Here is a 25,956-nt window from a genome sequence, read left to right as displayed (position 1 = left end):
TCCAGTTTTCACCACAAGTTATATATTTTATTCATAGACCAACAGTAATACACAAAAATATAAAGCATCACATCCACTTTTTATGGGCAGAGAAAAATAAAAGGTACAATTTTATACAAGAAATCTAAAAAGACCAATTCAGAGCAGAGAAGTGTAAATCACCACTAATGATTACAGAACAATTTAAACAAGGAAAAAGAAACAATATAAGCACTATAGCTTGCAGAGTGTATAAAAATGGCAAATCTGCTTTCAAAATATCCCCAACTGGGTAATTACATAAACCGCGGGTTAAAGATCCCATCAGAATCAGGACTGCTGCGTTCGAGGACACTCGAAGCTCTACAGAGAGCTGGCTTGTCTCAGATTGGTAGATGCTACTGTTTCTGAGACAATCCCACAATTTAGGTTGCAGGTTTAAAAGTAAGAGATCAAATCTGCCAGCGTTAATGGTGAAGATGAATGAAGATTTTGTCGTCAACTTTTACAGATGAGCCCCAATGGGCTGGCACTGACATCAAGAGCTGGGTTAATGTAAATAAACACAGAACAGAAGATCAGATGTATTGTTCATGCTCACCCGCTGAGTCTTTGTCTGGCATTGTAGAACCAGAAGGAAATTGATCCACTTCCACTGGAGCGGGTGGTTGAAAGGAAATCGGACCAAAGCCATGACTATGCTTTTATTTTCCAGAGATAGCTTTTACCAACATTAAGTTTCCTTTTTTTCCATTTATTTTCACTTTTGACCTCATTTTTGTCTTCTCCTGCTTCTAAAACCATCAACATTATAAAGGCTGATGGTCAGAGTAAAACACATGGATGTACTATATGTACATACACCTGCAGATAAAAAAAGGAGACATCTGATTTTGGGACACTGCTGTTATTTACATGCCTATATTCATTTTTCCCTTTGTGAAAAGCTGTGCTTTGTTCTGGAACTGCCTCACAAACGTCCAACCCATACCTGCCAGCGGTGTTTCCTGTCATGTCACAGTTATTCTGTCCAAAAACAACAAACCGGTAGCAAAATAAGTCTCATTAATCTGACCTTTTCACTTGTTTCTCTCTTTATATAGTTTTTTCTTCTTCTTCCCAGGTCCTGAGTGTGTGAAAAGTCGATATGGCTAAAATAAGACCAACGTCATGGACTGCAGAGAGAACATGAACAGAAGTTAAGTCTCTTCCTGCTCTCTTCATACTTCAAAGCCTACTGCAGAGTATTTATATCAAACACAATTGTTCACAAAAGTATGTCATTTAACTAAAAAATCTGCAGAATAGTACAGTTTTTGAGATGTTTTCAAGTTCTATGTGGATGCATATATTATATACTACAACACAAAAATGCAGCAAAAGTGTTTTGCAAGTTGGCAAAGCTTCCTGAAAAGAATGCAGGATGTATTTCACATAAACCTCTGACAGCTGAGAGCTGCCATCTAATGTCTCTGGAACTAATGCTGGAACGAGTGTGTCATCATCCTCCCGGTGACGTTTAATGAATCCCACTGTCTTTAGGTATCATTTCAATTTTAATGAGCTGAACCTCCTGTCTGGTCTTCCTGGATCCTCCAGCATTAAACTGATTTGCCAGTATTCTGACTGACAGTTTGACCGATCCCTTGTTATTTGATTCAGTTTGAAGTGTCAACATGCAGTTTACGACCGCAGGCATTTGCTTTTTCAGAGAAACACTCCACGAAATGACATTAGCCTCTTTCACATATGCCTTTTCAAGCCGGGACTGATGTGCAACGAAGGTGTGTGAGAAATGTGAGAAAGCACAGAGGTGGAGCACAGGGTTGCAAGGCGGGTCGTAACAGAGCTGCGGGGCTGAGCTGGGGGACAGCGACGGGTTAAAAAACAGGTTTTGAGCCACTGATATGCGAAAGAGGCCATCATGAAAACCTGAACAAGTATTCCTGCTAGGCTTGCAGTATATTCCTTCACACAGTGTTTACAAGTGACACTTGAACATTTCCATGACATAAATCCCTTTCAGTCCGCCTCTCTGTGTTACATTTGCAGATGTCTTCATAACCAACCAAATGCCCAAATACAGCAACAAATTCAAGTGAAATACTTTTAACGTGACCCTATATGTTAAATTTTCTAATTCTTTGCTCTATTTAAGATCAAGAAATTTCACTGAAAGAGGACAGAAAACGAGAAAATCTTACCTGAAAAAATGCCATAGTTATAGCCTCTCTGGCCCTTACATACCATCAATAAAAACTACCATCTAAATCATTTTGGACAATACGCTGAGATCCTACTAACATGGTACTGCATTAATGCACTTGTCCCCGTTTGCAACAAACAACATGTATATAAAAAAGTGCTACTGACAGCTGGTGGGAGGAGGGACAAACAGTGGCTGAGTGACGGGGGTCTCGTCATGATTCAGTACTTGTGTTGCTGTTCTTGTCTCTATATTTTAAGTCTCTGACGGAGGACGTGGTGCACAGGAAATGAGAGGACAAAGGATCCCCTAAGAGACGCTTGAGCACCGGATGCTTGGGGAGCCCATCTGAGTGAGCACCTTGTCGAGCCACTGGAGCGGGCCGTTCAGGTGCAGCTCGATCCAGCAGGGGGTGCTGGTCACTGTCTGTCGCCTGCCACACACACAAGGAGAGCACAAACAGATGTTAAGTAGACTGAACCAGCTGTTTGCAGTCTGAGCAAACCTACAAAGTCAAAATGCTCAACTTTCACTTTAGCTGTTAGGCAGATGGAAGAAACCGGGTCTAAAATGAAATGCCGAATGCTTTCTGAGTCACTCTTTGAACACACTGTAATGTTAAAGACACTCGTGCTTTTAAAATATATATGTAACATCTGTGTGTTACAGAACTCCCCTCAGCTGTGAGCGGAAATAACACAAGAGCCCTGTGTGCGTCTGAGCTCTCGACCATGCTCCTAAATTTGTAATCCATCCACACGTATCAGTCGATGTAATCCATCAGTGATAAATATGAAATGAAGAACAATCATGTTTAGGTTCCACTCTTTTCTGATCAATGCCAAAACTTATATAAGACGAGTAAATATCACTTTGAATGCATCCCTCGTCCAACCAAAGCAAAAAAATCAGACCTTTTGAGATGCACAAAGTTCTGTAATTTATGCATTTCTTGAAGGTGTGTTTGTCTCCTCGTGTCTTGAAAAAGAAAAAAATGGTTTTCCGTACATATAATCTCCATATCTTTTCCCTGATTCCTTAAAGCTCTCATAAAAAAACTACTTTTCTAGTTTCGAGTGTTTTAAGTAGAATACTAAAAGTGGAGCGAGGCGACAGCTCTTCTTTGCATTTAAATACCTGTGCCACTTCTTTATTTTTCTGTGCTCTATTAGAACTTTAGCACATTTTTCTTGTATAGTGTAAGTCTTTCCTCTTTTTGTTTGTGTCTTTGTCTCGTGTTATTTTTTCATTTGGACCGTGTTACTTTGAAACGTGATATGGAAAAGCTTTCATTTCATTCATCTTTAAAATCTTTGTATATATTTTGGTCTCTTTCTCCCCCCTCTTAATCAAAACAACATGTAAAAGGAACAAAAGAGGAGAAAATTGAAAAAGAATCAATCCTGGAAACAGAGAGTGAGGTGGAGGTGGAGAGGAAGGAGGCCCATCTGATCACGTAACCTGAATCCTGTTTTTAAGTGTCTCCACATGTCAGCGTTGGGTCTGGATAGGAGTGGCGAGCAGTCGCTCTCAGCACTGAGGTTTCTCCCTTGTGGAAACCTCGTGTGCAGAGCCAACTTTCAGCCAATGATCTGCTCCCCTTTAATCCCGTCTCCTCCTCTCTTACTATCAGTGAGTCAGACTGTGTGGAAAACAGAGAGGAATGGAAGAGGGAAAGTCTGACATCTCTTTTTGACACGGCACGTGTTTGTTTAAAAATAGTCTGGTGTGCCACCCGGGGCCTGCCTATTGACGAGGTTTCTGCAACGTCATACACCGGATTCACCAGAGTGTGAGCAGATGTTTGTGAGCGGGGGCGGCTGGATTGTGGGATGTGATTCACACTCTGTTTCTATTGTCTGCGCTTGCATACAGACCCGCTCTTTGGGGGACTTGTTCTTTGCTGGACAGAATTTTTGATGCTGAAATAGAAAATGAGAGAGTAATATGTAACTGCAGCTTACCTGTACTCAGCTCCCCAGCCTTTGACGAAGCTCATGCGAATGGTGCACATCCTGGTAAGCTGATACACAGCCTCAAAGCCCTGGTTGACTGACTGTGCCAGCAGGGCAGCAAACTCCTGGTTGTTGAAGATCTTCAGGTTACATCCTGGAGAAAGCAAAGGGGATGCTTGTAGGATAAATTTAACCAAGTTTTCTCTCTGTTCAACTTCTTCTTGTGTTGTGAATTCAAAACAGTTTAAGGTCTGACCTAACAAGATTAAAGTGTGTGTAAAAGCTACTGAGGAGCTCATTTATGGATATATAAAGTGATTTTGCACTCAAACATATTCTTTCTGACAGTAAATAGTTAAGTATAAAATGTGTTTAGGGAAAACTTGTAACACTCCACTTTTAAAAAAATCATGTGGTAAAAGCAAAACAGACCAATGTGGAAAGGAAAAACTTATTTTTAACCAGGGAAGAGATCTCCGGGCTGGTGGTGTGGTAAGTGATGAGAGGTGGCCTCACGTGATGACACAGCCACAGCACATCTGTTTATGTGCTTTAAATGATTTAGTTGGATTAATCACTGTTTGTGTAACAAGGTCCCTCAGTGTTGTCAGTTTTGCCACAGATAAACAAAGTGGTGACTTTTACTAGCAGAAGGGTGTTTGTCTGCGATATTCACCCCTGCAATTACAGCTGGTTATCTTCAGAAGCATATTCTGAAGGACTAAACTCAGCTATTTAAATTTGGGATGACTCCATTTGACTTTATAATAAAGGTATGCAAAGGAATGTAATTAGATTTGAGTCTGGCTCTACATCATTTAGATGTGCAGACGGAGGGAACTGAGGGATCAAACTGCTGACCCAGTAATGAGTGGAGTTTCCTTCTACCTCTCCTTCCTCATCCCTCTCTCGCCACTCCACACCCTTTGAAATATTATCTCCTCATTATGTGTCTCTCTTTCTTTTCTTCATTTCACATTTCTGCAGTCTGTCAGCATGACACACCTGGGGGGATCTTGCAGACGGTGGCAGGATGCCAACCATAACGCTGATTACAGTTGGGGCTCTGGACAAAGATAGCGCTGTCACTGAGACACTCCGCAAACACCTCTCCTCCGATGTAGTACAGCCGCACACCACGACCTCGGAGAGAAGAAAAACAGAACAATAGATACTTCAGATAAAACTCGCTCCACAACAATATTAGCAGTGATTATATGTCTCAGTTAACTTTTTAACTTAACACTTGTTAAGTATTTTGAAGTGAGCGGTGCAATGAGCCCTACCGATGTGTCTGCGTGTTAACTCCACAGCTGCGTTGCGGTTGACGTTGGACAACAGGCCGAGGCAGAAACGCTCTGAGTTGGAAGGGTCTGTAAAGCCATCCACTGTCAGCGAGGGCTGCGAGGCGTGGAAGGTCTCTCCAACTCGCTGGTTCAGCTCATAGTATGAAATAGAGCACCAGAAAGCCGGCTCACAGTATGTCACTGGCTGGAGGTCTGAAACAGAGAAAGATACAGATGGGCAGCATCAGCCCAAATTGTAAAGGAGATATGAAGACCTGAGATTGGAGTATAATACTGCAGCTAGCAGGATGCCTTTGAGAAGACTGAAATGTGCAGCTCTGTAAGACTGTACTGTGTTAGATTTGAGAGGAAGAAAAGGCTGGAAAGACACTTAAGTCAAGACTGGGTGAATAATAAGTGGGTGCAAATCACATAAATATCACCCAGACAAGCAAACAGTGGGGAGAGGATGTAGAAATAAAGAGCAATGATAACAAAGGGGAGTCAAAATAGACAAAGTGAGGAGAAAAGGGGCTGAAGTGGCTGCAGAAAAAGAAGGAAAACACATTAGAGCAAGAACTTGCGTCACAAAATGTCAAACCCATACACTGTTTCCCAGAAGCCCTCACCAGACATAATATGGAAACTCAACCCTCACTGAAGGGACACCAGAGCCAAGATGGTCAAATTACAGACTCATCCATGACTGTTTTCAGTGAATTCATCTGTTTTTTTTCCTCTTTAACACAGAAAACTCTGAACAACTTTAACGTTTTATCTTTGATGTTCAGAAAAGAAGCAGACAGCACTGCCAAACAAAACAGGCGTCATTTTGTTATTTCACCAGCAGCGCTCTGGTGGAGCCCCCTGGCGTTTTCCCATCCTGATAGAATAAACATAGGATATTGTTATTGATGTTAGTGTGGGCTGAATGGTGTCTTGGTCTTTTTAACAGCTCACATGCTGAGTGGGGAAGACAAAGGCTTCTTTCATCACCATGTTTCCTCTTACAAAAATGGAGTGAAACCAAACAGAGAATTCCCACCAGGGAGATGCACCACTGAAACATTTGTCTGGAAGAGGACACTTGAACACACTCACAAAAACAGGGTTCTTACCTAAGTTGCTGTGTGTGGGTGAAACAGGGTTTGGTGACAGGTTTGGGGAGCTTGTGTCCATGCTGTGGGTCATCTGGTGATCGCTGGTCTCTCCATCCTCACTGAGGTAGCCTGGTGGTGGAGTTTCTGACACGCGTGGAAACAGACATGAGTCAAACACACACCCAAAGACAAAAACTTATCACATTTGTGGCAAAAATCCCACACACAGAGCTGGTGGAAATATCTGCTGTACATAGATAATGGCCGGATTACTCAACAAAACGCTGGTGATCGAGAAAAAGTGAAATAAATAAATAGCATAAATAGCAGAAACTTTCAGTTGTTTCTTGCTTTTGAGTGCAATGGGGAAGGAATTATTTGTATTTCAGTCCCATGTCACATGACTGGGAAAACAATAAGCAGGGGATAAAAGCTCATTTTAATGAGGCTACTGTGCTTGAGGCTACAAGAGTGGACATAACTAACTCTTTCTGTACAGTCACGCATTTGCCTACTTTAAAGCCTCACTTGAAGGCTGACAGCAACAACATAAGGGACATGAGATCGATCGGTGCTACAAAACAGCCGTTAACTCATTCTCAGTCCTGCTGCGTGGGAAAGCCGAGTCAAAAATAATTATAATTAATAATTACAATTTGTTTCTACCACCACAGACTGGTTCTTAGTGTGAGTCATATTAGGAAGCCTGTACCTGGTATGTAGTTGCTCTGGGGCTCAATGCCAGCAGGGAAGTTGGTGTTTTCAGGGATTGAATGGCTGTAGTCATCCAGAGGTGGGAACTCACTGGGGATTTCTGTGTGTCTGGGCACCAGCACAGGTGGGAGGACTAAGAGATGGACAAAAAGTCAGACGTACACGAGAACACACCGTTCAGAGTAAAGCAACAGTGAGTGGATTCGTTTCTGGGTAACATTGAAAAATAAATACAGGTTGCAGCATAGTAATAATACAATTCTTCAATAAAATTCAATGTGTTCAATAAATCCTCATAAAAAAATTGGCTAAACCCTTCATAAAGGACCATAAAAATATGTAATGAAAAGACAGGAATATCATTTCTGAGAAAAGTAAAAGTAAGAGAAATTTACTACAAGGTGAAATAAAATCTCATTTATCTCGACAAACTAAAACTTTCACACTTAAATTCTTGGAAATCTTTTTTTTTCCTTTCTAAAATGAACTATGTATAAATAAAAGAGAAACTTTTCTTCAGGGTGTCATACCTGGCGTCTCTACTCTCTGGTAGTGGTATGGGTTGACACACACTTCATCCTTCTTTGTGTGGAAGGCGTACTCGCACAGCTCCACCGCTCGCAGCTCATGGTGAGACTGCAGGTCGGGCCAACGCCACAGCCGGCAGTAGATGACGTGGGGCAGGCCTTTCCTGTGGGACACCTGCAGACGGCCATCCAAAGACCTGCAGAGAGTACAGATAGAAGAAAGAGAACTCTGTTAACTATTTGCAACCTTTTTTCTTACATCCTCATCATATGATGTTTATGAGTTTCAAACCAAACCAAATATGTTTTTTTTTTTCCTTCTGTAATTTGATCATTTCTTGGACTAATATTTGTTGTACCCTTAGATCATTTACCTAAAAGTGTTTCTTCTTTAAAGAGACATTTGGGTTTTCTTTTGGTTGTGGGCAGTTCTTATGAATGAGTCTTACTGACAGTACACACGGTTCAGAGCACTCTCAGTTTGAAGAATCAGAAATTAACCTTAACGGATGAGCCAGGCTTAAAGCAACTCAGAGTGTAAAGAATGGCTCAAATGACCCCTTCTGAGTAGCTTTTACTTTATCTCGCCCCATAGGAAAGCTAACACACCCCAATTCCTTTAATTGTACCACCCCACCTTTGATTTTCCTTCAAGGTTGGAACAATATTGTAGCTTTAAATATGAAAGATTATTGTATGATTTGACTTCTTTATTCCCATTTTGATGGGTTGTTAAAGACTGTTGGTTTGCTATAAAGATGTATGAGCAGTTTTTGGGACTCTTGATAGCGAATGAGGGTGAAATAAACAAAACATTAAGTCGAGGGGCTGACAATGAGTGGATATGAAATATTTTCTTTCACAGTTTAGACAGCATGGTCTCATTCTGATGGTGTCATATTAATGTTACATTGTCAGAACTCTTGGGGTTACCAAACAGTCAGTGGGGTTACATGAGTGCCATCGGATCGGATTAATGGCTAAATTACAATAAGATTGAGTTATTCAGTTCATGTAGACAGCTTAATCTGACAAAAAAACAGATTGGATCGCAATCAAATTAAGACTCCGAGATAACTTGGTCCAAATGTACACTGAACGTGCATGTAGACGACAGTGAATTGGATCAAGCGTTCTGCGCATGCTCGAGATTTTTTCCCGCAATCGTCACCCGGAAGTCGAAGGAGACGATATTACTGTTGTCTGAAAGAAATAAACAACGCGATGGAGAATGCGCCGTTGTGCATCGTGTTTGTGCCATAACCATGTTCATCACAAACTAAATGTAGAGGGACGTAGCTTCATCTTGCTCTTCGTTCGCCATCTTTCTCGAATACCTGAGTTTGTTGTTGTTGTTGGTGGTGAAGTGGTCAACCGGAAGTGGCTCTATTAGCGATAGTTAAAATGGGTACAGCGCCACCTATCGCACCGGGGTATGACATGCTTTGTGCCAGTGATTTGATTCATTCACCAACATATATTCAAGGATAATTACCCTTTCTCAGATAAGGAGCATAACCCAACTATAGCTATAATCGAGTTAATCTCATCATGTAGACCCGTTGACTGAATAAGGTTTAAATAAAAGCAGGGTATGTTTAACTTGACCACTATCTTTTCCTAACCCTCACCAAATCGTTTTGGCTCCTAAACCTAAAATGTTTCCTGTACCAATGACATTAGATGTCATAAAACATAAGTCTTGTCCTCCAAAAATGGATCGATTTAGTGTTTGCTAAAAACAGTGCTGTGAAAAACAACGTCCTGCTGATGAGAATATCAGCTGTGAGCACACCGGACATGATGTTATGTCTAATAATAAACAACCAGAAATGAGATTACAGTATGTGTAACAGGAATTTCATTGTGTTGTATATGTGCACTCATCTGGCATACAATGCCTTAGGCAGGGTGATGTAGGTCAGCGCATAGTAACGAGTGGTCCGTGGATTGACATAATGGGGTTGTAGCCTCTAATCTCAAAGCACAATGACAGAAAAAAACAAAAACACTCAACTCATCATGTTATGCAAGAGTCAAAAGCCACATATGTCCCCTCTATCTTCTATCTCACTGTTGCACACAAACACGGACTGAGGATAAAAACTTCAGAATGTAATTCCAAAATAAAGACAAAGTTAGCTAAAGTCTAACAACTGAAAGCTTAGTTGTACCCCCATCTGGGTCATCCATGGTGACTCCAGCAAGTCCAGCATTTTAATTTTTCATGGCTAAAGCTTTCACTCAACAGTGTCTGAGCTTTCAAAGCAACTAGCTGTGTTTTAGTGGGGGTTGGGTATTAAAATGTGCAAATGTGTCTGAGTAGGAAGCTGGTGGAGCTCAGAATCTCAAAAGCACCTCCACACAGCCTGCATGTGAGAACTGCATATAACGCATAAAAGTGAATATTCTGAAAGAAAATGTCGGCATCATTTGGACAAATATTCACCCATTAAACCAGCAGGTTTTCCCCAATAAATGATGATAATAAAAACAGAAAAGTATGTGCTTGCTCTGCTTTCTGTCAGACAACTCCAGCTGTGGAGGGAAGAACATTTCTGAAACCATGACAGTAACACCAGTAGCTTCTGCTGTCTCTCATGTGGCAGATAAGATATGGCTGGTGTCAGATCATGGAACCACAACAACAGAGCACAGAAAAGTGCTTGGTTTTTAATTACAGTGTTTAGATAAGACATTAAATAACAGTGATAGATGAAGTATAATCTGTGCACTTACACAGTTGATAAATACACACTCCTCGAGTGATTGCTCTTTTATAAACGCTACCTTTGCAAAGTTGATAATGTTCATGTTGATGACATTCTTAACACTGTATTATAGCAACAATCTTCTTTAGCTGTAAGTTGGTTAGTGTTTGTGTGGATCTACTTGTGACTACTGTTCCTCATTTCTACTGCAGTTTTTCTGTGGTTTGCATATTATGTGATGATTATTTTTAGCCGTTTCCTTTCACCAAATTTCATCATTTTTCATGCATTAGGACTGACTGCAACAGCAATTCGGACACTTTCTTACTTCTTTAAGTTGTCTCCTTTACAGAAATCAGTTACCAAGCTCCTGTCAGTTTAAACGTGGTCAGAATCTATACAGCTAATATTCAAATTTTTTTTTACTTTGACACACACAAAACGAAAGTTTAAAAAAAATAACTACGACATGTTAAGTGCATTTGTAAAAAATAAACACTATGTTTAATTAATCACAGCAGAAGACAATGTAATCAAAGCTTGCAACAATACTCTGATGATATCCACAAAAAAATAAATGAGTCATAATGCAAGCTTCCCACTCGCTATTTTAGGACAGAAAAAATAGTCAGAAAGGGCTGATCTGATGTCACTGCTATGTGGTCTCTGTAGATGATTTAGTGTTGAGTGGGACTGTGTGGGCTGACACACATGCACGACCTTTAGTGACTACACTGGCTGTTTGGGGTCCTGCTAAAGCTGCATTCCCACAGCAGGAACCAGTGTTTCAGGGGGTCGTTTCCTGGGCTCCCCTTCTTTCTGGCCACAGATACCAGGGGCTCTGAATGGTGTGTGTGTGTGTGTGTGTGTGTGTGTGTGTGTGTTAAATTCTACAACTGAGCTGCAGATATGCACAACAGTAGCAGAGGACATAAATTAAACCAGAAACAAAAATCACCTCTTGATGTTAACTTGGATCTTTATAAGCTGATGGAGGGTCAGTTTAATACTAATGCAATGTGTACACTGTTTAAAGTGTTTGCCTGTTTTTTATTGTCACACAAATATCACAAATATCTATTAATTCTGCTTTTGCTAAAAGAGAAATTAAAAACATATCAGAAAACCAGCAGAAGTACATGAAAGTACAAAGAAAGGTACCAGAGGAAATCCGAGCTTGATGTTTGGCAGCTGAACATCAATCTAAAAACAGATTACTACAACAAAAAAGGATATGCAAAAACACAACTTTGTCTCTTTAACAGTAGCAACAAACCTTGTCAGTTTATTCTCTTACATCGTGGTTGGTTTAAATCAGAATCAGAAAAAATTTGAAATACAGGTGGCAGGTCCAGACGCATACTTCATCCCACTCAATCTAAATGACTCAGTTTGTTGAAAAGATTTACGATGGTAGGCTGACTGAGAACTTGATGAGAAACACCGCAATGACAGTATCAATCACTGCCATTGTTTAGAGGAAGAGCCAGTTGCACCGTGTTAACAGCCAATCTCTGGTCTGCTAAACTCATCAGAATGATTTGGATCTCAGTGTGCTCCAGCTATGCAGAAGGGGGCAGAAGTTAGAAAAGCTATGACTCCTCCAAACACCCCGCTGTGCTCCCGTGTATGTTTAAGCATGTGTGTGTGTCCAGGCTGAATATTTAAAGGATGTGGCTCTAAAGCTGTCTGATAAGCAGTTTTCAGCCCTCTGTTTACTGCACAACTAACAATTCAACAACAACTGTTGTTATTGCCAAAGATTGTTTAATTTGTCACAACCTGCACTGATAAATTAGATGAGTACAGATAATGAGGAATGTTATTAGTGTGATAGTGTGTGATCTGTTAATAGTGTTATAATGTGCAGGGCTTTGGAGCTGGATTGCATGTATCGCATATAATTTCATAAATCCTGGAAATTTATCACTTAAAATTAGGAAAATTTCAATACAAATTTACTGCAAAATATAATCTGATCATGGAAAATGCAGGAAAATTCACAGAAACACTGTAAGACACACTTATTGTTTTTGTGTCACAAAACATGTCATCAATGAAAACAACCCTTTTAACAAGAGACAAGACTATTTTTCTCTTATTTGGACCTTGTTGTAGCAGAAAAAACAATAGCAATTAAAGAATAAGCTACAGAAAGTTAAATAAAGCACAGTAGTATAATATAATGAGACTTATTTCAGTGCATACTGTTGTTGAGTTCAAATAAATGGTTAAATGTGAAATGGGAGAAAAAGGAGTTATGAAAAGAAAGCCTAACAAACTGACGCAGTTCCAAGAGGTGGACGAGCGATATCAAATGACATCACTGTGTATTATTCAGAAAACCTCTCAAGCAACATGAAAGTTCAGGAGCGGTTGTGGAGCAGGTAAAGGGGGAATTCCTCCCATCTTTGAAAAACGAATGTAGAGTTTAAAGCTCAAGTCTGACTTTAGCGTGTCACCAGATATTTGTGCTTCAGAGTACACTCGAGTACACCGTTGCACGATGGCATGCAATGATCAAACAAAAGCAGTTGGCGTGATTGTTGATGAATCCACACAATGTTTCCTTGATCACCACATTTTTACTTTTGTCTATAAAACTTAAAAAGTAGTTTCCATGACTACACCGTGACACATACAAATGTCCTGTTTGGTTCAAACAAAACTCAAAGATTCCATTTACAGGGATATTACCTGACGAAAGCAGCAAATGTTCACACAACCGAAACCTCGGGGAATTTTGGCTGTCTCAGCATAACACATTTCACTGTTTAGCGTTTTTTTCACAAACTTTTTCACAGCATGCAACACGTCATCACGTGTGTTAAATTTTTGTATTCAAACTATACAAAAATATCTTTTAAGACTTTAAACTTAACCTAAATTGTAATCACAACAAGGAGTCCTCACTAAGGACGCTTCATACAATCACATTTGGAACTTTAAAGTAAAAAATAAATCATTTCATTAGCTATTCAATCGGAAAAATCCAAGAAAGGAGGAAAAGTTAGTCAAAAGACTAAAGATTAAAAGATTAAAATAGTAACTTTTTCCACTCCTAGATTTCATGATAAAGTGTTCTTTGGATAACTTTTTAACAAAGACAAACATTTAAATTTGAAACAATAACTTTTTTGTGAGGAAATATCTAAAACAGACTCAAATACAAAGCACAATCAAACACCCACAATGCAAGAAGAAATAGTTTCTAGCTTCAAGCAATAACTTGATTATCAAAAGATAAAACTAAAAAAACTCAACTGAATGTCCAAACCTTTCATTTCTGTGCCACCCTAATCTTTGAGTCTATCTGTAGAGACAAGAAAGGGAAGCTGGGTAACACATGTTCACGTCAGTTCATCTTTAGAGCATCTTGATTCCCTTTCTGATTGAGAGCGAAGGACAAAGGATTGACGTCCAAAAGGGAAAGGGACAAATTGTTATAGATTTTTTGCTGAAAATTGTGCGATCGTCATTGTGCTTCATGACCCGAAGCTGATGCTGAACCCGACCTTACAGACAACCAACATGTACGCTTTGTGTGGCTGGTAGGGAGCATAATCTATGTGGGCATACAGATACGCACACACAAACATGAGCTAAAGTGAGGCAGTGATAAATATGGTATTCATCTTTGTAAAGGGACTGCTTAGATTAAGAAAAAGGAAGACGTGGAAATGAGTTGTTGTGATGATTAGTAGATACATAAATTTTGGATAAGTCTGTTTTGGGCTGACACGCTAAACAGACTCAGACAGAGCAGATTGAGCTTCACTAAGCTGAGGAGGAGGGGGGCAAAGCAAATACTTTGAGGCATGCTCAGAGACACAAACATGTACACACTGTGTGTGTGTGTGTGTTCGAGCTGGCAATAGTCCGAGTAGTGCCGAACACACACACAGTCCCTCCCTGTGGGCTCAGACCTCTTGACATGTACTTTTTACAACTCTCTGCCAAGCTTCACACACAGATGAAACTTTAAGGTCACTAAAAATATGCCAGAAAACAACACCAACGCTGGTAGCAAATAACTTTATATCAAGTAACTAAACGTACAATACATTATTTTGAGACATTTTGAGTTCCTCTAAGCACACATAAACATAAGGACCACTGGTCACAATCTGTCCTCTAAGAGCAAAAATGGGCAGGGGGCAGTAAGTGATGGACAAAGAATGGAGGGTGCTGCTGGACAATAGGGCTGAACAGCTCAGGGCAGCTCAGAGTGTCTGTGAGGGAGCCCCCCCCCCCCCGTCGCTGTCCTCCATCTGTCCCACCATCCCAGCCTGCAGCACTGAATGAGGGGTGAAGGGGGTCAGGGTGAGAGAAGACTGAACTAGCCTTTGTGCTAAAGTAAAGTCTGATGCCAGTCGGTCGAGCCATGACTGATAGGGCTGTAGTCCAATTACATTTAGCAGAGGGATGCTGAACCTCCGATAAAACGATAAAACATGGTGACTTAACCATTCTGTGAAGTCAAAATCATTTTGAGGGTTATTCTGAAATATGTTAAACAATTACTTTTTCTAAAAGTGTCACAACTAAGTGTTACAACTTACAAGCCAGTGGGTTGTTAATGACTGTTAATCCTTTGTTGTACAATTATTCCAAGAATCTGCAATTATGGTATTACACAGAATTAACTAGATTACTACATTATAAAAAAAGGATGGTAACAACAATGACACTTCTCTTTACTTCTCTTCCTCTCCGACATGATACGTGGGGATAATCTGTGGTATCTTGTGGTGGACACCAGTCAGACAGTCCAATAATCCAGTTTCAAATCCATTAATTCTTTGGTCATTGATATAACCATGATGTTCACATCATGGTGATCTTAATTGACACTTAATAGTGTGTGTTGCGAGAAATGAATGCTTAGTGTCTGCATGTCTAATGGGGGCCGATACTGGATAAAAAACAAACTCATACAGGACTGATATAAGTGTTATCTGAATATTAACAATACAATTACATAATGCAGTGGTTCCCATTTACATAAGCTCTGAGAAGACAGATTCTGCTTTAATGAGAGATTATTAGGTTGTGATCTTCCTGAGGTGTTTATTTTAATCTTTCAGAGAACTGCAACAAGCGCAAACACCAGACTGACTGACAGGATGTTGACTGCAGATATGAGTCTGCGATTAGCTTTATATTCCATGCAAATTTCTCATTAATTAATAAATTAATTGATAATATTAATCATCCAAATCAATGATAGGAAATAAAGCAATTGTGGCAGTACCTGAAATAACTCTTTGTACTTTGATAATGGGGTAAAGACTTTTCGAACTGTATTTCTAAACTTTGTTTTTTGTTTATTCCATGCTTTAATAACTTACTATCATTGTGAGTCAGCAACACTGAACTTAATAGCAGAGAAAGAGCACAAATGTTGGCTAGTGAATACATTCCAGCAGCGGTAAGGCTTATGCAGAAGTTCCACACACATCTCCCACACTCTCTGGAAAAGCCATCAACCTTCTCTTTTTCTAACAAAGAGTGGAGTTAGTGGGGGGACCAACCATATAGTGCGAGAGAGAAAAAAGTCTGACTGTGACACACGGGTGATATCATACAGTACTGAAGTGTGCTGGGACCAGTGAGGGAGGGCCTAAGGTGAAATACGAGACCAGCAGACAGACGATCGGCAGGGCTAGACAACAAATAACAGTCTGGACTTGAAACCTGGGGAGACAATGGAACACTGGTAACCATTAGTCTTACTGCTAATAATCAATGAGCTGAGCAGCATGGCTCTCTTTGAAGAATATGAAGAATGACTGAAAATATCCAAGATACAAATGATCTGTAAATGTTCTATCCTCAGTCTGTAGTCTAGTGAAGTTGTATTTCTACAGACAGAAGGAGTGTAGCATGGCCTACTAGTCCAGTGAAGTTAATGTTTGATTATTCATGTGAGGTGATACAACATCCCCTACCAGTATAAAATATAGCACAAAGTCAAATTTCAAACAGAAAATCTGCCATTTTGCAGTATGTTTGAGGTTGGGTATGATTTCACAGCTGATAGCAACTTGGTATGACAAATACCAGCAATCACTAATTACTTCTTAATTGCTCACTTTGATTCAAGCCCACATTTTAGGTTACTTTAGTTACTTTCTATGGTTAGTCAGACACCATAGAAAGTATATTACAACTATACATACACTTAAAGAACTAAAATACCCTTCAAATGGCAAAATTTAGATTTAAATAGTGATCCAACTAAACTAAGAAACCAAGCTTATTAGTCTATATCGAACGGATAATCAGTACAAGAGACAAGTCAACAGTCTTTGACATGGTTAACACATTCACCTTCTCATTCACACTTTAAAGGTAATTTTCAGTCTTCACTCTGCCCAGCCCGCAGGCTTCAGAACTGTGGGAGCAAACCAGGGCACCCAGGGATTCCCTGAAGTCCAGCAAAATAAAGCAAAGTATGCCAAGTATATGTCTGAATAAGGATAATGATGCATTCTGACTTCACCTACTGCTAAGCTAATGAGCAGTTTTACAACAAATGAAACAAATATTCTCAGATGGTTCTTTCTCAAGTCAAAATCTCATCAGATTGCACCTCATGGCTTCTTGTGTCACTATCGGATGCCCCTGACAGTTAAGAACATGGGAAGCTCTTATCTTGCCTTAAGTTTCTGGTTTTTACTCGAGTGGAGCTTTAATCACCAGTGGCCATCAAATATTTATGGTGATTTACTGATTTACTGACTCATGGGATGAGGTTTGTAGTGAGTTCTAAACCATTATTTAATCTTCAGTCTTTTCTTCAATCTTTTACCAGCCTCCTTGAAATACTATTGCTCTATTTCCACATCAAAACTTTGCACACATTTCTGTAAACTAATCTCCCTCTCTCCTTTTAAACCCCTTCTCCTTCATGCCAAGTTATTCCCCACACACATCCAGCTGCAGTCCAGCACATGTAGCAGTAGCAGCAGCAGCAGCGGAGCACAAAGGCGCATTTGTTGTCTGGTGAACGCGTCCATGTGTGTGTGTTTCTGCCTGGTGCATGTCCACTCCCACGCAGATAGTAAGACTGCCAGGGCCAAGTCGGAGCAGAGTTGTCTCTAACCCCTCCACCCGTGGTGCAAGCCTCAAACCAAACAGCAGCCCACGCCCTCCTCAGAGCCCCAGCAGGCAGAGGGAGCATTCCTCTGAGCTGAGTAACCACATGTATCCATACACACACACACACACACACACACACACACACACACACACACACACACACACTCAAAAACGTGTACAACTACATAAAATTCATTTAGCATTTTCCATTTAGTTGGGTAAACTGAACCCTCTTACTGAGAGATATTTAATGCTGTACAATCAAACTGTAATTTTGTCTATTAAAAAAATTGTCTTCAATGAAAAATGTCACAATGCTATGATCACCGCCATTAGTAGCAACCATTTGAGATCGCTATAGTGCGATTCATTCAGTTTATTACTTCTGGTTTAGAATGACGTAAACACCATCGCGGAGCTTTAAGCATACACAGAGACACATAGTTTGTCTTGACTCACAGCCGTATTCCCCAAGCAAATCAAACAATGACAGCACTCATGAACTGGACTGAGGAGGGCAAGTGATTCCAGTCGTTAGAGCAGCGAGCCACCCACAGACAGACAACACACATAAACTCTGTGTGACCTGTCTTGTGCCGTGTCCCTGCTGAACAACGCTGTCTCGAATGACTCAGGTGTGATACTTGACATCAAGTCTGCCAAAGTGAATGAGAGAGTGTTGTATTTAAAGGACAAGGCAAACGCTGGCCACACCTAAGCGTTCATAGTTAAGATACAGTTGAGAGGAAAACGAGGAGGTCTGTAGGACCAGTACAAGTCACAAAGAGTCTCTCAAGAAGTAACTGTCCTTTTTTTAAAGAATTAATTGTAGTACTTTACGTTACTTTTTTTTTTTTAAATTAATTTTGAATAAGGTATTTTTCTATTTAACAATTATTCTATAATAATTCTAATTTTCACATTTTGTAAGTATTGAACTTTGCAGTGCAAGATACTTTTAAAATGAGATCTGTGTAGCATTTTGCAACATCTAGTGGAGATAATGCAGACTGCAACCAACTGAATGACCTCTGCTTCACAATTCCTCTTGCAAGTGTGTATGAGAACTTTTAGTAGCAACTAAACTGTAAATTTTCACAGGCCTTCGTTAAAGTGAGAGTTTGGTTTGCCCATTCTAGGCTGATGTAGTAAAATTACACCGCAAAATGTCAGCCTATAAACATGTATTAATCATTCTAAGGTCAAGAATATACACTTAATTACACGTTTGGGTGTTAATTCTTGCGTATTCTGAGTTAGAAACATCAGCTGTGCATGTCCTTAAAAAGTCATGCTACGCATATGCAGCGAGACAGTGGAAGGGGAAGTGTGGCCAACCTCACTGATTTAGGTGTCTTAAATACCATCTACAGAGCCGAGGTTATTGTTTTTCTGTTGGGAGCTTAACTTCAAGCCTGCAAATCCAGAAGTTCTGTACGATGTGAGCTTACTGGTATTCTCTGGCAGCAGCTTATGTGAACAATTACACCAACAACAGCAACAACAAGTTATAATGACAAACACTTAATGGTTCCACCTTCTCAAATATCACCACTTGCTCACTTCCATTCACTTTAATCTAATTGAAACCTGTGTGTAGTTTGGTTTTTCTGTTGTGAGAAGCACTTTTCTGAAATAATACAGGTTTGAGTAATAGAGTTTTGATTTATTGACTGAGCATATAACTGGCAGATAAACAGGTTGTGATAACAATAGATTGTTGAAGACATACCATGATCAAAGCAGAATTTATGGAAATATTCTAACAGTATTTGACCTTTATCAGAAAGCATCACAACAGATGCAAGCATGTTTGGTGCATTAGGACTATATATGGTCAGCTTTTCAAATCTCATTATAGTGTAAGCTTAGATCCACTACAACCCCAAACGTATATCCAAACATTGCATCAAATATGATAAGTAACAACTGCTCCAAAATGAATAATGGAAAAAAAATCAAAAACACAAGGGAACAGGATGAACAGACTTCTAAATGGCAGGACCTGTAGGACCACTGTTCAAACTCTACACCTCTGGCATGCAAGCATTTAGAGTATGAAGCATGTCTCCTTGGGACAGAAGCTGCAGTGTGTTAGTCTGTGTGTTTAATGTAGTCTGTCACTCAGACACATGCCTACACACTTCTTTTGATGTTGGCCTGCTGTCTAACTGAAAAACAAACCGGTTCTATCTCAGCCATTAGTGTCTGTATTCGTTTGCATACAAACCACACAAACCACAGTCTCTCTGATAAGCTTGGGAATCCAAGATATTGCCTCTTGCCAAACAGTCTAATTCATTATTTTCTTTTATCTAAACCCTAGATATGTGGCTTTACTTTCCCTTTCATACTACCAATTCAACCCTTTTTACTTGAACATTAATGTCTCATATCCCCTGCACATACCTACCTGTCACATAACGATATGCAGTCCCTTCCAGCATCACACAAAACTGGGAATCCCAACTCTTCTCCTTTTATCCCTTGCACACTTTCTTTAACATTATCCCTGACCCACTTATACAGCATGAATATGACAAAACCTGTTTGGGTTTCAATACTGAGACTCATGAAATGCTATTTTCTGCATATTTCTTTGAGAAATAAAGAATCGTTTTCAACTAAATTTGTCTGGATCTAAGACAAATTTACCTGAGAATGGATTGCAGATTTAGCAAAAAAAAAAATCAACAAAATGACTTAAAATCAGTTAAAAAGAAATCTTTCAAACAGCATCCTCCACAAACCACCACCAACAAACGTATCTGTTCTTTTTTCCCTGTCTGTCTCATTTAATTCCCTCTCCTTAACTCTGTCCTGTCCTGGCATGCAGAGGCCTGAATCAGATTGTACACTTGCTGCCAGGAGGGATGTACGCACACACAACAACTACACACTCCAGCACTGATCCAAACCCCTGAGGAATCTGCTCCCAAAGCCTCTGAGAAAAGACAAAACACGCACATACCATATATATGTATTACGCACCTTGAATAATTTCTTTTACCACATGCAACCAGCGTTCACCTAATTCACCCTGTAACTCTCACACCAATGAATAATAATATGTAAATATATATATGTCTGCTACAGATTGTTTAGCTTCTGTACATAATTTTTTAACAAACCTTGTCTCAGTTAAAACATGAAAAGATTTTAACTGATAGGCACGCAATGTTTGTGAAGTGCAAAACCAGACAATTCCGGACACTGTCTACATGTTAATATCTTGACTGTTTTCAATAGCCGACTAAAATCTAATAACTGCTAAAGTAGCGCTTACTGTAGAACAGACGCTGTTGATTTATTCATTTTTAGAAAATAAACTGACAACAACATCTTTAATTATTTACCAAGCAAAAGTTCTAAGAATATGCAGCTTCCACCTTCTGATGTGTTACCTGTTTCCACAACTGTAAACACTGTTTTAACACTGTAAGCAGGACACTTAGGCTCTTAAAGCTAAATGAGCTGAAATATTATGTAATAATAACAATGTTTGCTCGTCCTAAGTAATTTAGAAAAAAAAGGCTTCAAAGGTCTGCGTATTTATAACAATGTTATTTCTGCTATTCCTTATTACATCAGAAAAAATGTCAACCAACAGCTTTCTTGTCAATGTAAGATTCAATGACTCGTTAGAATATCGTATGCTAAAGAAGAAACCCTTTAAAAAGGCTGCAGTACTGCTCAGTACTGGGTCCATGACAGGGTTTGGAATTCACTTCTGGGTGTGAATCAGAATCCGTTCTCCATTCAAAGCAATTTTTGATGAAATAAAAATGTTGGCACCACTATACTGTATGGTTCTAGCTCCGAAGCATGGTACCAAAAACCTCTGGAACCTGTCATGAAGCATGATTTAATTCAGAGTTTAGCTTTTTTGACTAGCAGAAAAAAGCAGAGGCCGACACGTGAGTGGACAAAGAGTATTGATCATTGTCTGTTTTTAATAAAAATATGCTGATTGTAATCAAACCCTTGTTTGTTAGCAGGATAACATTAAATAAACAAAAATAAATGTTACAAATCACTTCAGCAAATACGAGACCAACCGTCTTCTGACTGGACGCCACTATGGTTAAAGTTTGGGCACTTTAGGCAAAACATGATTTGGTTATGGTTAGAGAAAGGTCATGGCTTTGTGGTACAATGACTCAATGTTACTGTTAAGAAAACACTGTGTTTTGGGTTAAACAAAGAAAAAAAACTAGCTTCAGGTTAGAGGGCCTTCAACATCTTGGCAAAAGTCTGGGCATCGTTTCAACAAACCAACATTCACTGATTTTAGCAAACAAGAACTGAATATCAAACTCTTGTGTCTAATTGATGATGTTTTGTTGACCCTTCAAATCAACCTGATATCCTCCCACTGGAGACTGAAGACAACTTTACTCCACTCTGCTTCAGATTTACTAACATACAACACACTTGGCGTATATTTATAATTAAGGGTCCTACTTTTTCAACAGCCTAAGGAAAAACATTTGAGTGCCATCTCATGATCAAGTTCACTGGGTTACCGCTAAAATATCAGAGGCTTGTAGATTTCTGTGGACTGACACACTTTACACAACAATAATTGCTACCAACCCAAGTTTACAAATCACAGAAGAATAGAATCTTATAAGAAGAAACAGTAGAAAGAGGGAGGGAGGGTAGGTCAATACCACAATGCCAAAATAGCTTGTTGTTGAGTGACTAAGCCTTGAACTTGGGAGGGAGATTTAGCTTTCCCTTTTCCTATTACATCTTAAAAAAAGTCAAACTGCTCATTGTCAAAACCACAATGACCTGATGGGCAACTAAAACAACTGCCCTGCCCAAGTGATAGTCAAAGGCTGGTAAACTCTGTATGTGCCTTAAATGAGAATGTAAGTCAAAGTGACTGTGACTAATGTTTCATAATGGGATGTGGGCTTTATCTCTAGTGTAAACCTATTGGGACATACAAACACATACAAACCCACTGCATACATAAACCACCCCCACACAATCCACACTTGAAAATAGCAGTCTAAACCAAACTCACCATGTTAAGATAGCAAAGCTTTCTAGCCAGAGATAGTGAAGTTATTCTAGCAGGTCATTTAAAAGCAGCTCGCCCTTCCAAAATTCTGGTTCAGCTCAGTGACTCTGTTTTCCCCCTTTTCCAATGACTCTAAATCAATACATGATATGTTATTCCTTCTATTCCACCACCACATGCAACTATTGCCTCAATCAATACAGCGAGCTGGCTTTCTTCTGTACTCAGCATCACTGCAAACCGTCATCGAGAGCGGCAGCGATGAGCCTCATCAGAAAAGTTCATGTGTCAGAGAGATAGGAGCTGAACTCCCTGTGGACAGGCCCGAACATGCAGGCAGCTGCTGTCAGCAAGCCAGCCAGTGGGGGAATTAATAGAAACAGCAGCTCTCTGGGGACACTGTTAGCCCATACTGACAACCAGTTCTGATCTGGGGTCATCTTAATGCACTCTGCCTCTTCCCCTCGGCATTAGTGGTGGGAAATATGAAACCTGGATCATGGCAAACATTATTTAACTTTCCGGGTAGGCTTAGCTCTAAATGCTGGCCCAGGCCTGTGCAAGCTGTGATATGCACACTTGTGGCAATCAAGAATGTGGGAGTGCCCTGTTAGGGGGTTTAATTTTCATCTGACACAGTATGCTATTAAAACTGAATGGCCCACCCATGCAAGTGTGTTTTTGTTAACGGAAGCAAAAGTCTGGAGCTTTTATTTGCCCAGTGAAAAAAATGGAGAATCACAAATAGCTGGTCATTTAATCTGAATGAAACTGTTAAATTGGACCTACTCGTTGAATTATCTTTGTTATTTCCAGGAGACAAAAAAAAAAGAAAATAACTATTTTTGTTATTATGGCTACTTTGATTTAGACTTACAAGTAATGATGCTTTGATAACAGTCTATTCAGCCAATCAATTATCCCTAAACTATCTAAGTATTTGCTTGATCAAAATTTCAAAAAGTGTTTTAAATCATAACAATAATTAAGTCCATTTCATCCCTTTCAATCCTTCTGAAGTGTTTCTGAATGTGTGCTTTGGCTTGTTGTCCTGCTGGAAGACTCAAGGCCTCGTCAAACCTTTTCTGACACTAGGTAACAAATTTCACTCTAAAATGCCTCGACAATCTTCTGATTTCATGTACCCATTTTTCTTTTCATACTTTCAAGGCCTCCTGCACCAGATGCAGCAAGGATGCTTCTTAGCATGATGGAGCCTCTGCCAGGTATTAGTCCAGGATAGGCTGTACTTAATAATGTAATAATCAAAGCCTCTACTTTAGTTTAATCTATGCAGAGAACATTACTGCAAAGAGATTAAGCCCGTTCATACTTTTTTGTGCAGTCCCCCTTAAGCCTTCACCTGTGGAGCCCTACTTGGTTCAGTGTGCAGCATGTGGTTAGAGGTAAAAAACAACCTCCAGGTCAGCCTGAAGGTCTGCGGTGTTGTTGCTTTTCCCCCCAGACCACCTCCACGTCAGACATTTCTTATTGATATATCTACTCGTCTCACATCCCATAAGGTACATAACAGTTTTATTAAACACGCCTTTAGAATAATTATTGTAATTCATGGTTTACTTAGGTCTGAATATTAAATATTAAGAAGAGGTAAGATTTGTTTACTTGTAATAAGGTTCAAGGCACTGATTTAAAATCGCCCAAGGCATCAAGCATAGATTATATTCCAATTATATCAGAGCCTTTTGGTTGCTGGAACCCTAAACAACTTTGAAGGGGATAAAAATACGTTTGTTCACATTTATCATTGAGGATATTCCTCTGTATTTGCACATCAGGGTTGCCAATAACTCTGACCAGCATTGTACCTGTGACAGCCTTTCATTAGGGAGGAAGAGTTATTCCATGTTATAGAGCAGTAACATTGAAAGCTTCCAGCAGTAATTTGATGTTTAACGTCAGTGTTGGTTATTTGTACTAAATGATGTGCTGATAGACAAATGGCTGTATGGAGGCACTGAAGGAAGAGAAGAGAGCCAAGCTCCCCGGATTCGCCTACGCACTAACAACGCTAGAAAGCGTCCCAGATTAAGGCCAAGTTATATAACTTGGACTACATTACTGCTTTTGCATTGCAAGTATACAGGAGGCTAGTTAATGCGCTGCCTATAAACTGTTTTCGACGGCATGATTTCGCTCAAAAGAGACAACTTAAGTTTGTTTGAATTCACTCAAAGTACAGTGTACATCTGATGGCAGCATGATGACACAGTAGCTAACCCACAAGACGTTTTAGCGACGATTTTGCTAGCTTTGCCTGCGGGCATATGTTCGCTCGTTGAGCACTACCTTCGCCACCATGTTGAGTTATAATCAACGTAAAGGAAATCAAAGTTTGAAGTAACGACACGAGGGAAGAACGGGAAATGTCAACTTCATCTTTACAAGTAAAGATGCATATAGGTGCAACAGATAGCGAAGACCGTGGAAGAAAGATTTGAGCGTTTCTGTTGCAAAGCTGTAATTAAACGTGGAAAAATAACGATTTAAGTAAACGTCACTTTAGCTAGCTAGATAACCGACTTAACGGTCAACACCAACTACCCCCAAACTCTCCTCACCTTGGTATAGTGATGCATTTTGTGTTGATATTCTGGGTGGTGATGGCTTTCTCCAGTTCATCCAGCTGCCCCGTCTTCTTCAACTTCTTCACCAGACTTTTTACCGCTTTTTCACACCATTTCTCCTCCTGGCCGTTCTGCTCTCCCTTCTTCCAGCCCAAAAGTCTTTTGACAATGGGGGGAGTGAAAGGCAAAATTGACATCTTGAGTTCAGTTAAGGCAGTCCAGTTTCGACACGTCCGCTGGTTTGGACAAAATGCCAAAAACAATTGCCTCTACGACGGTCCAAAAAGCAAAGATGAGAGCGTTATTTAGTCAAAGACCAATTGTTGTTGTTTATTAAAGGCCACGCTGGAGCATCTCGAGGTCAAACACTCCAGTTTTAGCGCACTCGATCGGCCTGGCTCGAGCTAAGCGGCGAACTGTGCATCGGTAGTGTGTTGTACCGTGCATGTATTACTACTCCGCCAGAAAACCTAGTCCCGTCTGCACTTATTCAAGCCGGGGTAATTCAGATAATTCTAATCTGAGTCATGTCCAAACTACGCCTAAAACTCGATAATCGAAGTGAGAGTGGCTATGTTTGCGTTTTGTCTCCCTGGATATTCTAATCTTCGACCTGCAAAGTTTTGTGAAGTTCAAAATCATCCGCGGAGCGGTGGTTCGCGACTGAAGTCTGCTAGAAGTCTGCATCAAATGCAAATGCTGAAGCTGCTGCTGAGACCCTCCATTCAGGCTTTAAACTGCACAGCAGACCTGT

General features: G+C 40.0%; 1 protein-coding gene across 2 annotated transcripts; it reads right to left on the bottom strand.

The window, feature by feature from the left end:
- On the bottom strand, window positions 1-25,956 carry LOC140302158 (mothers against decapentaplegic homolog 3). 2 transcript variants are annotated; one of them, XM_072380944.1, is made up of 8 exons: window positions 25,197-25,956; window positions 7,771-7,964; window positions 7,239-7,373; window positions 6,545-6,670; window positions 5,427-5,639; window positions 5,146-5,283; window positions 4,150-4,294; window positions 1-2,618 (listed from the first exon to the last, which is right to left on the bottom strand). In XM_072380944.1, the coding sequence occupies exons 1-8, from the start codon at window positions 25,397-25,399 to the stop codon at window positions 2,495-2,497; spliced, it is 1,278 nt and encodes a 425-aa protein (XP_072237045.1). In that variant the 5' UTR covers window positions 25,400-25,956; the 3' UTR covers window positions 1-2,494. The 2 variants fall into 2 exon arrangements, with proteins under 2 accessions (XP_072237045.1, XP_072237046.1); XM_072380945.1 differs by lacking the exon at window positions 25,197-25,956 and adding an exon at window positions 18,169-18,255.

Source organism: Leuresthes tenuis, unplaced genomic scaffold, assembly GCF_036924035.1.
Source record: "Leuresthes tenuis unplaced genomic scaffold, fLeuTen1.0.hap1 SCAF_2, whole genome shotgun sequence".
Lineage (NCBI taxonomy): Eukaryota > Metazoa > Chordata > Actinopteri > Atheriniformes > Atherinopsidae > Leuresthes > Leuresthes tenuis.
The sequence above is the reverse complement of the archived record's forward strand: the minus strand, read 5'-3'. Positions and strand labels throughout refer to the sequence as shown.

Bases quoted from the DNA above. Each gene is read 5' to 3' on its own strand.
- LOC140302158 (XM_072380944.1), bottom strand. From the start codon at position 25,399: ATGTCAATTTTGCCTTTCACTCCCCCCATTGTCAAAAGACTTTTGGGC. The intron at 7,965-25,196 runs GTGAGGAGAGTT...TACTCTCTGCAG, and splicing joins AAATGCATCACTATACCAAG to GTCTTTGGATGGCCGTCTGC. The intron at 4,295-5,145 runs GTGTGTCATGCT...TGCTTTCTCCAG, and splicing joins CGTCTGCAAGATCCCCCCAG to GATGTAACCTGAAGATCTTC.